Source organism: Clinocottus analis, unplaced genomic scaffold, assembly GCF_023055335.1.
Source record: "Clinocottus analis isolate CAN_PGR_092001 unplaced genomic scaffold, fCliAna1.0.p SCAF_14, whole genome shotgun sequence".
NCBI classification, from domain to species: Eukaryota; Metazoa; Chordata; class Actinopteri; order Perciformes; family Cottidae; genus Clinocottus; species Clinocottus analis.
This window is the reverse complement of record NW_027175865.1, coordinates 7,529,754-7,541,452: the sequence shown is the minus strand read 5'-3', so window position 1 is coordinate 7,541,452 and position 11,699 is coordinate 7,529,754. Positions and strand designations below refer to the sequence as shown.

At 40.4% G+C, this 11,699-nt stretch overlaps 2 protein-coding genes and 1 non-coding gene across 3 annotated transcripts; 2 read left to right on the top strand and 1 right to left on the bottom strand.

The window, feature by feature from the left end:
* Nucleotides 1-467: 467 nt before the first annotated feature.
* On the top strand, nucleotides 468-7,659 carry pabpc1b (poly A binding protein, cytoplasmic 1 b). Its single transcript, XM_068575216.1, has 14 exons — nucleotides 468-1,220; nucleotides 2,121-2,314; nucleotides 3,522-3,637; nucleotides 3,944-4,083; nucleotides 4,238-4,332; nucleotides 4,409-4,546; nucleotides 4,921-5,016; nucleotides 5,129-5,495; nucleotides 5,610-5,720; nucleotides 5,832-5,968; nucleotides 6,090-6,174; nucleotides 6,427-6,557; nucleotides 6,734-6,833; nucleotides 7,289-7,659. The coding sequence occupies exons 1-13, from the start codon at nucleotides 1,028-1,030 to the stop codon at nucleotides 6,824-6,826; spliced, it is 1,896 nt and encodes a 631-aa protein (XP_068431317.1). The 5' UTR covers nucleotides 468-1,027; the 3' UTR covers nucleotides 6,827-6,833; nucleotides 7,289-7,659.
* LOC137785277 (small nucleolar RNA SNORA5) lies at nucleotides 4,660-4,797 on the top strand. Its single transcript, XR_011077474.1, has one exon. It is a non-coding gene; the product is annotated as a small nucleolar RNA SNORA5 (small nucleolar RNA).
* A 174-nt stretch (nucleotides 7,660-7,833) lies between the features above and the next one.
* LOC137785113 (type-4 ice-structuring protein LS-12) lies at nucleotides 7,834-8,764 on the bottom strand. The gene is made up of 3 exons (XM_068576155.1): nucleotides 8,702-8,764; nucleotides 8,453-8,576; nucleotides 7,834-8,190 (listed from the first exon to the last, which is right to left on the bottom strand). Exons 1-3 carry the CDS (start codon nucleotides 8,748-8,750, stop codon nucleotides 7,977-7,979), a joined length of 387 nt encoding a protein of 128 aa, XP_068432256.1. The 5' UTR covers nucleotides 8,751-8,764; the 3' UTR covers nucleotides 7,834-7,976.
* Between the last annotated feature and the right edge of the window lie 2,935 nt (nucleotides 8,765-11,699).

Genomic DNA, 11,699 nt, shown 5'->3' with positions numbered 1-11,699 from the left:
CCTGATAAGGCCCTTAAAATATGCTGTGTGAAGGATGAACAACACAATCCTTTTTTAGAAGAAAAAAAAATACATTTACAGCGTAAAGGGTTTGTATTTAATGCATTCCTGCTTATCACATTCGCTAAATGGCCGTGTCACACGAGGAGCATCGTGCGTTGTGCGCAGTAAAGCCGCATGCCTCCGGCGTGACAAGCCCATGGCATTCCAAGCAGCGGGGATGGCTGTGAGATGAGCCGAAGCACTGCGGAGGAATTCACGTCGACCCCCACGCAGTGTCACCAAACAGTCGACACTTGTGGTCAACCCAATAAGTCGGTTTCCGTCTTTAACTATACGTTTTTACATGATTTCATCATCATGCGTACAGTTGTGGTTAACGCCCCTTTCGACGACCGAAGGATGATTGGTCCGTTGCGGTGACGCGTCCGCTGGTATAAAAACTCAACTTCCCCCCCTTGCGTACCTACCCTCAACCCCGCCTGTTAGTGCTGTGTGAGTGCGTGTGTGCTCCTGAGCTCGCTCGGCACACATTCTATAAAAAATAAAAATACAAAAAAAACTCAAAACATTAAAAAAACAAAAAATCTTTTTTTTTCTTCTTCTTTTTGTAACAACGGTGAAGCTGGAGTAGACATCCGAGGACTGGACGGTAACGTAAAGAAGGATCTGCCTGAAAAAAACGAACGGCATTTTTTTTTTCAGTCGACGTGTTACTGTTTCAAAGCCGAAGCTAAGTAACGCTAATTTGCTTTTATCCGCTTGTGTCAAATTTTAACGACCGTTTTAATCTCATTAGAAGTCGACATTGTGCCATTTTTAATATATCTTATCGTATACGTTTTACTCCGAATCCACCAACTGAAAACGGTTGTTCACGGTGTACCACGAGTATTCTTCCCCGAACTGGCGCCGTGCCGCTCCTAACCGCTAGACCACCAAAGCCTTCGTACTACCGAAAACTTTTTTCCGTTAAGAAAAGAAGGCTTCTTCCGAGATCTTTACTAGCCTCCTTTGACCAGCGATAATGAATCCTAGTGCTCCCAGTTACCCCATGGCTTCCCTGTACGTGGGGGATCTGCATCAAGATGTGACCGAGGCCATGCTGTACGAGAAATTCAGCCCAGCCGGAGCTATCCTATCGATCCGGGTCTGTAGGGACATGATTACCCGGCGTTCCCTTGGGTACGCTTATGTCAACTTCCAACAGCCAGCGGACGGTAAGCCATGTATTTATTCACCGATTAAAATGTTCAAAAAACGTCTGTTTCTAAAAAGACTGTTGAGTGAAAGCTAGCCTCTTTCTACTACACGTGACTGCGGCCGACATGTTGTCGGCAGGGTCTCCTCAGTTGAACCTCCCAGCAGCAGTGGCGTAGCGGAAAAGCTCCACGTCCGCCCTGCCCACCCGGCACTCGGTGCCTCTTTATCTGTGGTCTGTCAGGACAACACCCCAACTGTTCTCCCTGAAGAGCTGACACGGCATTTTGATTGAATCTCTCCAGAATGTTGCCTATTAGCTTTGTTGTAATCTGAACATCCGTCATTATATGCAGTGAACGCAAATAGTATACCTGTTTTACGCAAATAGTATACCTGTTTTACACAAAATGTCAGCCTTGAATACCCAAAATGTCAGGCTTGAATTTTGAAGCCAAATATCAACACAAAACGTGTTCTACATTCCCTTGATGAGAGAGCTCAGGTCAGCATTTCCCTTCTTATTTTCTTATTTATTTATTTTTATATATATATATATATATATATATATATATATATATATATATATATATATATATATTCAAACTGAAAACAAATTGATAAAATGATCATATTGTTAAATGTAGCGCTAAATAATACAGTTAATGTAAGATTTTCCTCCTCTCCCCATTTTTTTATGGGTAGAACTGCCACTATTTAGATAAAACATTTTAAATATATGTTCTACTGGTCTGAGTTGGCCAGCTCCCAGAGATTGGTACTGCAGTTTTGCTGTAGTAAATTACCATTCAGTTATATTACTTTTTCTTTTTCCATGCAAACCGTAAACACTAGAAACACATCTAAGGATTTGCATGTAGTAAATAATCTAACCCCTGCTCCTGTGCTCTTTCCCTCAGCCGAGCGTGCACTGGACACCATGAACTTTGATGTGATCAAGGGGCGGCCTCTGCGCATCATGTGGTCGCAGCGTGATCCATCACTGAGAAAGAGCGGTGTGGGAAACATCTTCATTAAGAATCTTGACAAATCCATCGACAACAAAGCTCTATACGACACCTTCTCTGCATTTGGCAACATCCTGTCTTGCAAGGTAAAAGGGTAGTTTCCCACTAATCCAACCCTAATACGTTTCCTTTTAACGTATTGACGAAAGCGTTCAATGCGCACACAGGCATATCAGAATTGTTTTCTGAAAGATTTCCACCCATACTACTGACTATTCACAAACACTGGGCATGCAGGTGCTTGGTTACAGAAAATAAAAAGGGAGTATTATAGTACACTTTATTAACAAAAGGTTGTGCCCAATATTTAAGATCTTCCTCTATAATCCTCGTCGATAGACACATTTGGTGGGTAAAACTCTGCAGGTCTTGCTTGATCTATCTTAAAATCACATCAAAATTACTTTAAAATGAACACTTACAAATCAAAGTTTATTTGATTATGGGTCGATAAATTTGGTCAACGCGCATCTCTCACTCACTAGACACATTGCACGCCATTTGCTCCAATAACTGCTTGCTTCTTCTCCATATCAGCAGTAGTAACATTCTAAAATACAGAATCGAACTGCATAACATCTGTTAGTATAGGCAACAATATCAGCAGCGGCTGCAATACGTTCAGAATTGACCACGGGTAGTCAATCAATAATCAAAGCTTTTGTTTGATTTCTTTCGGCATCGTAACAAATCAGGGAAGGGCACGTCATAACTGTTAAGATATAATCAAGTAGCAAACATGGATGTCTAGGCCATCGCTTTCAAAGGTCCCAGAGTTTTTCAAACTAAACTCCTTCGTTTTTATGATCTAAAACTCCGGAGTAGTGTGGACCCGAGGTGGAAAAGTAGCGAAAGCGATGTTTCAAAACAGAAATGTAGTCGTGTGAATGTAGCCACAGTTTCCTGTTGTATCTAACCTGAATCGGGGATTGTCAACCATCATTGTTGTAGTGTAGCATTGTGAGTGCAGGCATGTCATTTGCATGTGTGAGCTTCGTTAATGTCCTCTGATATTTTGCACTGGAAACATTCCTGGTGTGAAATTGTCCCCCAACAGTTTGTGTTTGTTGCCCTGTACCCTTAACTCAAACTGTCAGTCTCTTAGTATCAGAAATATTAACTGTCCATCGTTTCTCAGAACAGCTCGGCAGCAAATTATATTCATTGGCAATAAGAGGGTTGTTTTGTGAAACGATAGAAAGTCAGTGTCCGAACGGAGGCAAATAAGACGGTTTTAGCTTTAATGTGCTGCATGAGTGTGGCTTTAAAGCAGCATGTGTTTCTTTCCCTAAGGTGGTTTGTGACGAGAATGGCTCTAAAGGCTACGGCTTTGTGCATTTTGAGACTCAGGAGGCAGCCGAGCGAGCCATTGAAAAAATGAATGGCATGCTGCTCAATGACCGAAAAGTGTAAGTGGTTTAACTTGTTTCAAACTGTGGTTCAAACTAATATGTATGTTTCAAATAATTATGGGAAATGGGAAAATACTTTTTGTTCAATTAATATGGCACGTAGTCCGATTGAAGACTGCACAATGATGTTTGAGCACTTTCAGAATTTTCTGCGAGAAAAAAGAATGTATGATTAGCATGCACATATTATGTGATGTGTGTAATAATAAGATGGATGAACTTACACATTCTGCTTTTCAGTAACGATGAGCAAAAATGTTATTATTCCTAGAATTAACATGGTAAATTTCCATTTCAATGCAGATTCGTGGGTCGCTTCAAATCTCGTAAAGAGCGCGAGGCTGAGCTGGGTGCCCGCGCCAAAGAGTTCACGAATGTCTATGTCAAAAACTTTGGTGAAGACATGGATGAAGAGAAGCTGAGGGAAGTCTTCAGTAAATATGGTCAGTCAGGGTGTCCAATTTATTAAAAACCCCCCAAAAAACAACAATGAAATTACTAATTCTGCTCCTATTCATAGATGTACAATGGTTTGATCATCTGCATTAACAAAATATTGGGCAGAATATAGTTACTAAAGTTAATGTCTCTGTTTAGGAAACTCAATGAGTATCCGTGTGATGTCAGATGACAGTGGAAAGTCTCGAGGCTTCGGGTTTGTCAGCTTTGAAAGGCACGAGGATGCCCAGAAGGTAAGAGTTGTACCAACCATCTGGAGATGTCCACCATTCCTGTCTCAGAGTTGACATAATTTCATGTTTGCTACAGGCAGTCGATGAGCTCAACGGGAAGGAGTTAAACGGCAAGCTCATCTATGTTGGCCGTGCCCAGAAGAAGGTGGAGCGACAGACGGAACTCAAGCGCAAATTTGAGCAAATGAAACAAGACCGCATGACTCGCTACCAGGTCCTCTTTTCAATTTAACGTAACTTCTTGAGCCGAAGTAAAGCATCCTAGTTTGATAGTTGCTTCTAATCAAACCCTTCAGTCATATCGTCGGGTCAAGCAAGTTATAAGACTGCAGCTTTTGTCAAATTCAGTGCTCCCTCCTTAATAGGTTGCACTGGCCAAAATGGCTGCTACAGTAACTCTGTAGTTCATGGGCCCCAAATTTCTTCACCATGATCTCTGGGGATAAATATGTATTACAGACAAATACACTAAATAAATAGTAACTGGTGTTTTTTCAGTACTTAAATATTGGAATCATTTTGACCCAATATGTTTGTTTTTTTCTCAAATAAATCATCAAATTTACCATTAGTTTTATCAAATTTTAGGGTGTCAACTTGTATGTGAAGAACCTTGATGATGGGATTGATGATGAACGTCTGCGAAAGGAGTTCACACCATTCGGCACCATAACCAGTGCCAAGGTAAGACATCAACTGTTTTCTTGGCTTTTGTAATTTAAAGATGGCTTTGAAACTGCTTTCATTAACCAGTGCCCTGATTCACTCATAATTTCCATTTGACTCTCACTTCCAGGTCATGATGGAAGGGGGTCGCAGCAAAGGTTTTGGTTTTGTCTGCTTCTCGTCCCCAGAGGAGGCCACAAAGGCGGTGACGGAAATGAATGGACGCATCGTAGCAACCAAGCCATTGTATGTGGCTCTGGCCCAGCGGAAAGAGGAGCGTCAAGCCCACCTCACCAACCAGTACATGCAGCGCATGGCCACTGTGCGTGCAGTGCCAAACCCAGTCATCAATCCCTACCAACCAGCCCCGCCCTCAGGCTACTTCATGGCAGCCATACCTCAGGCCCAGAACCGTGCTGCTTACTACCAAGCTGCTGGGCAGATGGCCCAGCTTCGCCCGAGCCCACGCTGGGCTACCCAAGGTGTCCGGCCACAACGTGAGTATTAAGCCTTTTTTAAGTTGTCCTTTGAACTTTGTGTACATTTACTGTAAGTTTAAAGCGCAAAAGATGCACTTAAACACAAACTACTCGGTTTTTGTGCATTTATAGACTTCCAGAACATGCCAGGTGCTATGCGTCCCTCAGCACCACGCCCTCAGACCTTCGGCGCCATGCGGCCGGCCTCCCAGGTGCCCCGAATGATGTCCGCCCAGCGTCTCGGTCAGTCGCCTATACTCGATCAATAGTTCAACTCCACATCAAATACAGTTAAATTTTATGTCTGCTATTTTTGTATTTGTGACATGTTTCTGTCCCTTGTTCTTGCAACAGCTCAGCCCATGGGCCCCCGACCAACCTCCGCAGCTGCTGCTGCTCCTGTGCGTGGAGTCCCTCAGTACAAATACGCCACAGGAGTCCGCAATCCCCAGCAGCACATACCTGCTCAGCCACAAGTCCCCATGCAACAGGTAAACATTTATTTTGTTAGGCCAACTACTACTGACCTATTCTGTGCTCCCTGTGCGGACAAACATTACGTTTTAATGTGCAGTTAACATTTTCCGTCTGACTTGTGTCCCTTTCCCACAGCCCGCTGTCCATGTTCAGGGACAGGAGCCTCTGACAGCCTCCATGCTGGCAGCCGCTCAACCACAGGAACAGAAGCAGATGCTGGGTAAGTTTCAGCAACAGCTCTTAATGACCACATACCTCGTTCAATTGATGTAACACTCATCCCCCACCTTTCGCTGGACCCAGTATCTGAAAGTCTTTTTTGTTTCTCCTCAAAATGTGCTACTCTATCCCCAGCTAATAAAACCACACCTTCACTTCACCGCCTGTGCTGTCTACTGTATTGTTGTAGCCCATGTGCTAACATGGTGTTGTATCATTCTGTATTGACTCCTCTGTATCTTTCACTCTCTAGGTGAACGTCTTTTCCCACTGATCCAGAACATGCACCCAAGCCTAACAGGGAAGATCACTGGTATGTTGCTGGAAATTGACAACTCAGAGCTGCTCCACATGCTGGAGTCCCCAGAGTCTCTCCGCTCGAAGGTAACGAATTTTAATTGACAACTTTTTTAGGTTATTTCTTTGAAGAGCTCACCAATACTTAATATAAAAGGACAGGGATGTTCACAGACTACTTTCTGTTAATATAAATATCCCTGGAAATATTTACACCAAAGGATGTGTGATGTTACTAACATTCAACAACTTAATTTTTGCAGGTGGATGAGGCGGTGGCTGTGCTTCAAGCCCACCAGGCAAAGGAGACCTCCCAGAAGACTGTGACAAATTCAGCTGGTGTCCCGAGTGTCTGAACCCAAGGTATGACTACAGTTTCCAGAGCCCCTTTTAATCCGGAATGGACGTGTCGACGGGAGATTATGGCTTCACGTGACACGGCCACATAATTAATCATACTGGTTGTGTATTTAATGATTCTAAATTAGGGATTACCCTGCTCTCAACATGACAGAGCATGATGTTGCAGAGCAGCACCCAGTGGGGCCCACACACTGCGACTAGCATGCCCGTGTGGCTGCCCCGGCTTTGCAAACAAAGCACAAAGGAACTGGGATTACAATACCCTCACATTCTCTGCTCAGTTTGACATCACTTCACTATTTCTTTACTTGGCAACGAGCAATTAGTAGTTTGCTTCTATTTCAATGCTCTGAATTTTGAATATAGTACCTTAACAGTTGGTCGTAAACTGTCAGCACCATGAACATGTACAGTAGTATTTAGTATCACTGATTTGTGTTTTTGTGTTTTCACAGGAGCGGGGAACCTTGATGCTAGCTAGCTTCACCGTTGGAAAAAATGAAAATGCATAAAACAAAGAAAAAGAAGTCAAATGATATATAAAAAAATTACCAATGGAAACAAGTCTCCAGCCAGGCCTCTAATGAACAGAAACACCAGGCCTGGTTTGCTGAGTTAAAAATAGAAAATACACAAAAAAGAGAAAATTTAAATAAAAAAATGACCAGTTCATAAGAGGTTTTAGAGAAGAATTCTGTGGCGAAATAAGATTAAAAGCATTCCTTTTCTGCTATTCTTTTCCCTTTTTAAAATTTTTGGCTGCTGCAGCCTGTTATTGTGAAATGTCCCACGACCTTTGCTTGCTTGAATAAACCTTTTAAAGTCGCCTGTGTGTCTGTTGGCTATTTGAAATTACGAATGGTGGCAATAAGCCTGTTCCGATGACTTGATCGTGGTTAGTGTCTCCAATTGTGTTGGCCAAACCAAACTGATTTAGAAATCCAATGATAATGTGGCCAAAAATGAACACCCATCATACACAAATGAAATTTCCACAGTGAAGTTGTTTCAAATTTTATTTGCGCTTTAGGACAGATGATGATGTCTGCAATCTCTGAAACATCTTTGACTTTAATACTTTGTCCTGCACTTTCAGCCAAGAGTGGTGTAGTGGCACATTTCTATCTTTTGGAAAGACGGTGTTTAGTTTCCAATGGCCATGGTCTTATCTGTCAGCTTCTTCAAGATGGCCTCCATCTGCTGCTGGAAGCTGTCGATCTGGGGCTGGAGCTGAGCCTGCACGTTGGCAGTCAACGGCTTGATCTGCTCCTCGACGTTGGTGGCAACCGTCTTCAGCTGCTCCTGAATCTGAGCGACCAGAGGCTCCAGCTGGGCTTTCTTGTCCTCCACGAAGGCCCTGTAGGGGAGAATACAATTAATTAATATAACAATCTAAAATGCACCTGTTTTTTGTGAATGAAAGTTTATACTTTCACAAACAGGGAAAAAAGAGTTAAGTGCTTATTTTATTTCCTGTGTTTAAATTCTGGTATTGATTTTTAAAACAGTGGTTGAGGAAATATTCAAGTCATTTACCTCAGGTATGATCTTGGATGTGAAGTCATGAGAAAAAATGTGACTGTGTAGAGACAGAGGTGTCCCGGCTTCACTGTACTCACTGAGCCTGGTTTGCCAGGTCCTGGTTGCGGATGATCTCAGTCATGTCCTGAATCAACTTGGTCTTCATTTCCTCAAAATACTGACCGAGCCTTTCAAGATCGGCAGCATCTTGTGCAAAGCTTCCTGTAGGTTTCCAAGGATGAAGATAAAGAAAAGTCAATACTTAAGTATGTTGTTCACTGCTATAATAAACAAAATACTTGCACTCTTCTTATTTGGAGAATATAAAGTGCATGTGATGGTCATACCTTGTGCCAGAGCAAGGAGAACAATGGTTGCAATGAGGGAGAATTTCATGGCTGCTGAGTGGAGGAGACCTACAAAAGCAAACATTTATGATTGACGATGATATAACCTGATACTGACCTATGACCTATACAGGTCCTATGATGCTGACCTGTGCTGCATGTTCCTCTGTCTCATTGCTGCTTGGTTGCAATATAATCATACCTGTGCTGACTGAAAAGCGCCATCCTTTTTTTTTTTTTTACCCTGATATGCTTGAATTTGTGTTCTAAGAGACTGTTGATTGTTGTTTGTCTCGTCTAACGTCTCATGCCTAATGTTGCACCTTCCGCCAAGGTAAATTCCTCGTTTGTGAGAACATTCCTGGTAATAAAAGGTTTCTGATTCTGATTTGACCTTCCTGACAATTTTTCATTGTGAAATCCAAAATGAGCCGTTAGGTTGGTTCATACAGTTGTTTTTCACAAGTTGAGTAGAAAGGTCACTTGTCGTTCGATCAGATGTCTCACTGATGAAAGTTTTCCAGTTTTCTAGGATTGCCAGCCTGACCTTTCCGCCATGAGGTAATAAAATAAATATTTATAGCCACCGTGTGCTTGTCCAAACCTCAACACACATTGACTTGTAAACTTTATCAGGCTTATCAGAGACTGTAGCTCCGGTAAAAAGCTGAAAGGAACTTTGACTTTGAAATCATTTATCACAGTTAAGTTTTCCCAAGTCACAAAATGAACATCTATATTGTATTGTACTTTTAATCAAGAGATAGACCAACCATCATCAACCAGACGATGGCATATTTTCTCATCTTTAGAATTAATTATTATTATTATTTTATGATTTACTAATAGCATAAAATAAGTAACTAATAACTCCCATTATTTTAGTGTTAATCAGATCACCTCAGTGTGTATATTCGTAGGGTCATTTATTTATTCTTTTAAACTTTCATTAAAATTAAGGAAAATCAATTAAAAAAAAAAATTGGTGTGACAAATATCCTTTTTGGACCTTAATATAAATAGATCAATGTATATTGCTGCGTTGGAGCCTCATGTGTATATATGTTGCAGATGATTAAAAGAAATTAGGAAAAAATTATTTTGTGTCTTAAGAAGATTTTTTCTTTTTTTTTATTAAAAAGAAGATCAAAAATGTAAGATCAAAAATATACTGAGAAGGATTGTGCCAGAATTTAACATGAATGTATAACGTTAAAAATGTAAACATGTTAAACATGATTGAGAAACGCCAACACCTTCAACAGCAAATCCTCCCTTTACCAATATCTAACATTAATTCACTAATTAAATCTATAAGCAATAAAGGAGTGCATTTTACCCTCATAAAGTTGCAATTTATTAATTTTAGGAACAATTTGTAGCCTTACGCTCCCTGAGAGTTATTGTCTCATTGTTTCAGAGACATATTTAGACTCACCTGTACGGCAGGAGAAGTTGGCCCGGGTGGTGCTTTCCTGTCGGACTCTCACACTTCTTATAGTCCCGCATGCTGACGCAGCCGTGACATAATATGAATCTGATTAGACATAAATAGAAACAAAACATTCCTGGATGTTTGTACCGGAAAGGGTATCACAGCACTGAAACTCGCGGACTTAATCTGCCACCTGGACAAACTAAACCAAAGTCCAACAGTCCCTCTGCTGACTTCCCAACATGAGTACATCTTATCATCTTGATTAAATAAAAGCTTAAATGACAGTGAAACGAGGCCAGAACTTTGATAATGACACAAGAGCGTCAACAGATATAACAGAGAAGATAATTGACAGAATGTCTTGTCTTATTAAGACTTTTTATTGTACTGCTATGGCTGTTACATACTTCATATGTTTTGCTTTAATTTTAATTTTGGGTATTTTTTCAAAAAGTGCTTTTATGTTGAGTACTTTGTAACTTGTTTAGAAAAGTGTCCTATAACTAAAGTGTATTATGATTATGAATATTGTTAAAATTGTGATCTGTTTGATTGTTTGGTTTATTGATTAATTCATTCAGTGATGTGAGCTCTGTTGTTGTATCGTTGAATTCTGTGTGTTTGAATAAAAGTCAATCTAGATGTAGCAAACTAGGCTAGGATGCAGTGGTCCATGTGGTGTCGCCAACACAGTGAAATCAGACATTAGATACAGATGTAAGTTAATTAATTGTATGTTTTATGTCATGGGAATCTATGATCACTCCCATTAAAACAATAACCAAAAATCTTTTCATCTTTATTACCACCAGCAGGGAGACGTTAGTGTTTTTAGTCAAGTGTTTAAGCAGCTTTTGGATGAATTACCATGGAATTTGTTGAAACATTCAGAACAATCACCTATATCATGAATATTATAATTATTATTATACATTTCAATTATTCTACAATTATGTGTAAAACTAAGGATATTCCCATCAGTTGTGCATTGTGTTAGTTAGCACAGTACAATGCTAAACTAAACTAAGTGAACATGGTTAACATTATACCTGCTAAAACATCATCATGTTAGCATGCTGTTATTAGCATTTAACTCAAGACTTAGAGGATTATTTTTTACACACTTACTATAAACTTGACATCTTGAACTTTATTTGTGAAGATGTATTAATACGTATTTAATTATGGAATTCACTCTTAATCAAGAGTTTTAAAATACATTTAAAACCTTTCCTTTTTTACTTCATGTAATGGACCACAGGACTGAAAAATCTTCTTGAAAACAAAGAATTGCAATGTTACAAACAACAACAAAGTGGTCTTTAAAAATGTTTAAGTCTGCAAGTATGACACTCATACATGTGGATGTAACCCTTCTACCTTTGCTTTACATCCATCAGGGTGTTCCATCGTTATGGCCGTTGTAAAGTCATCAATACTCAGTCAAACTCCTCCTCAGTCATAAACAATTCAAGACCTAGGGAAATGGAAATACAGGGGAAATATGTGAGAGGTGAACATAAACAGCACAAGATGGTTATTAAAACTTGAACGAGAATC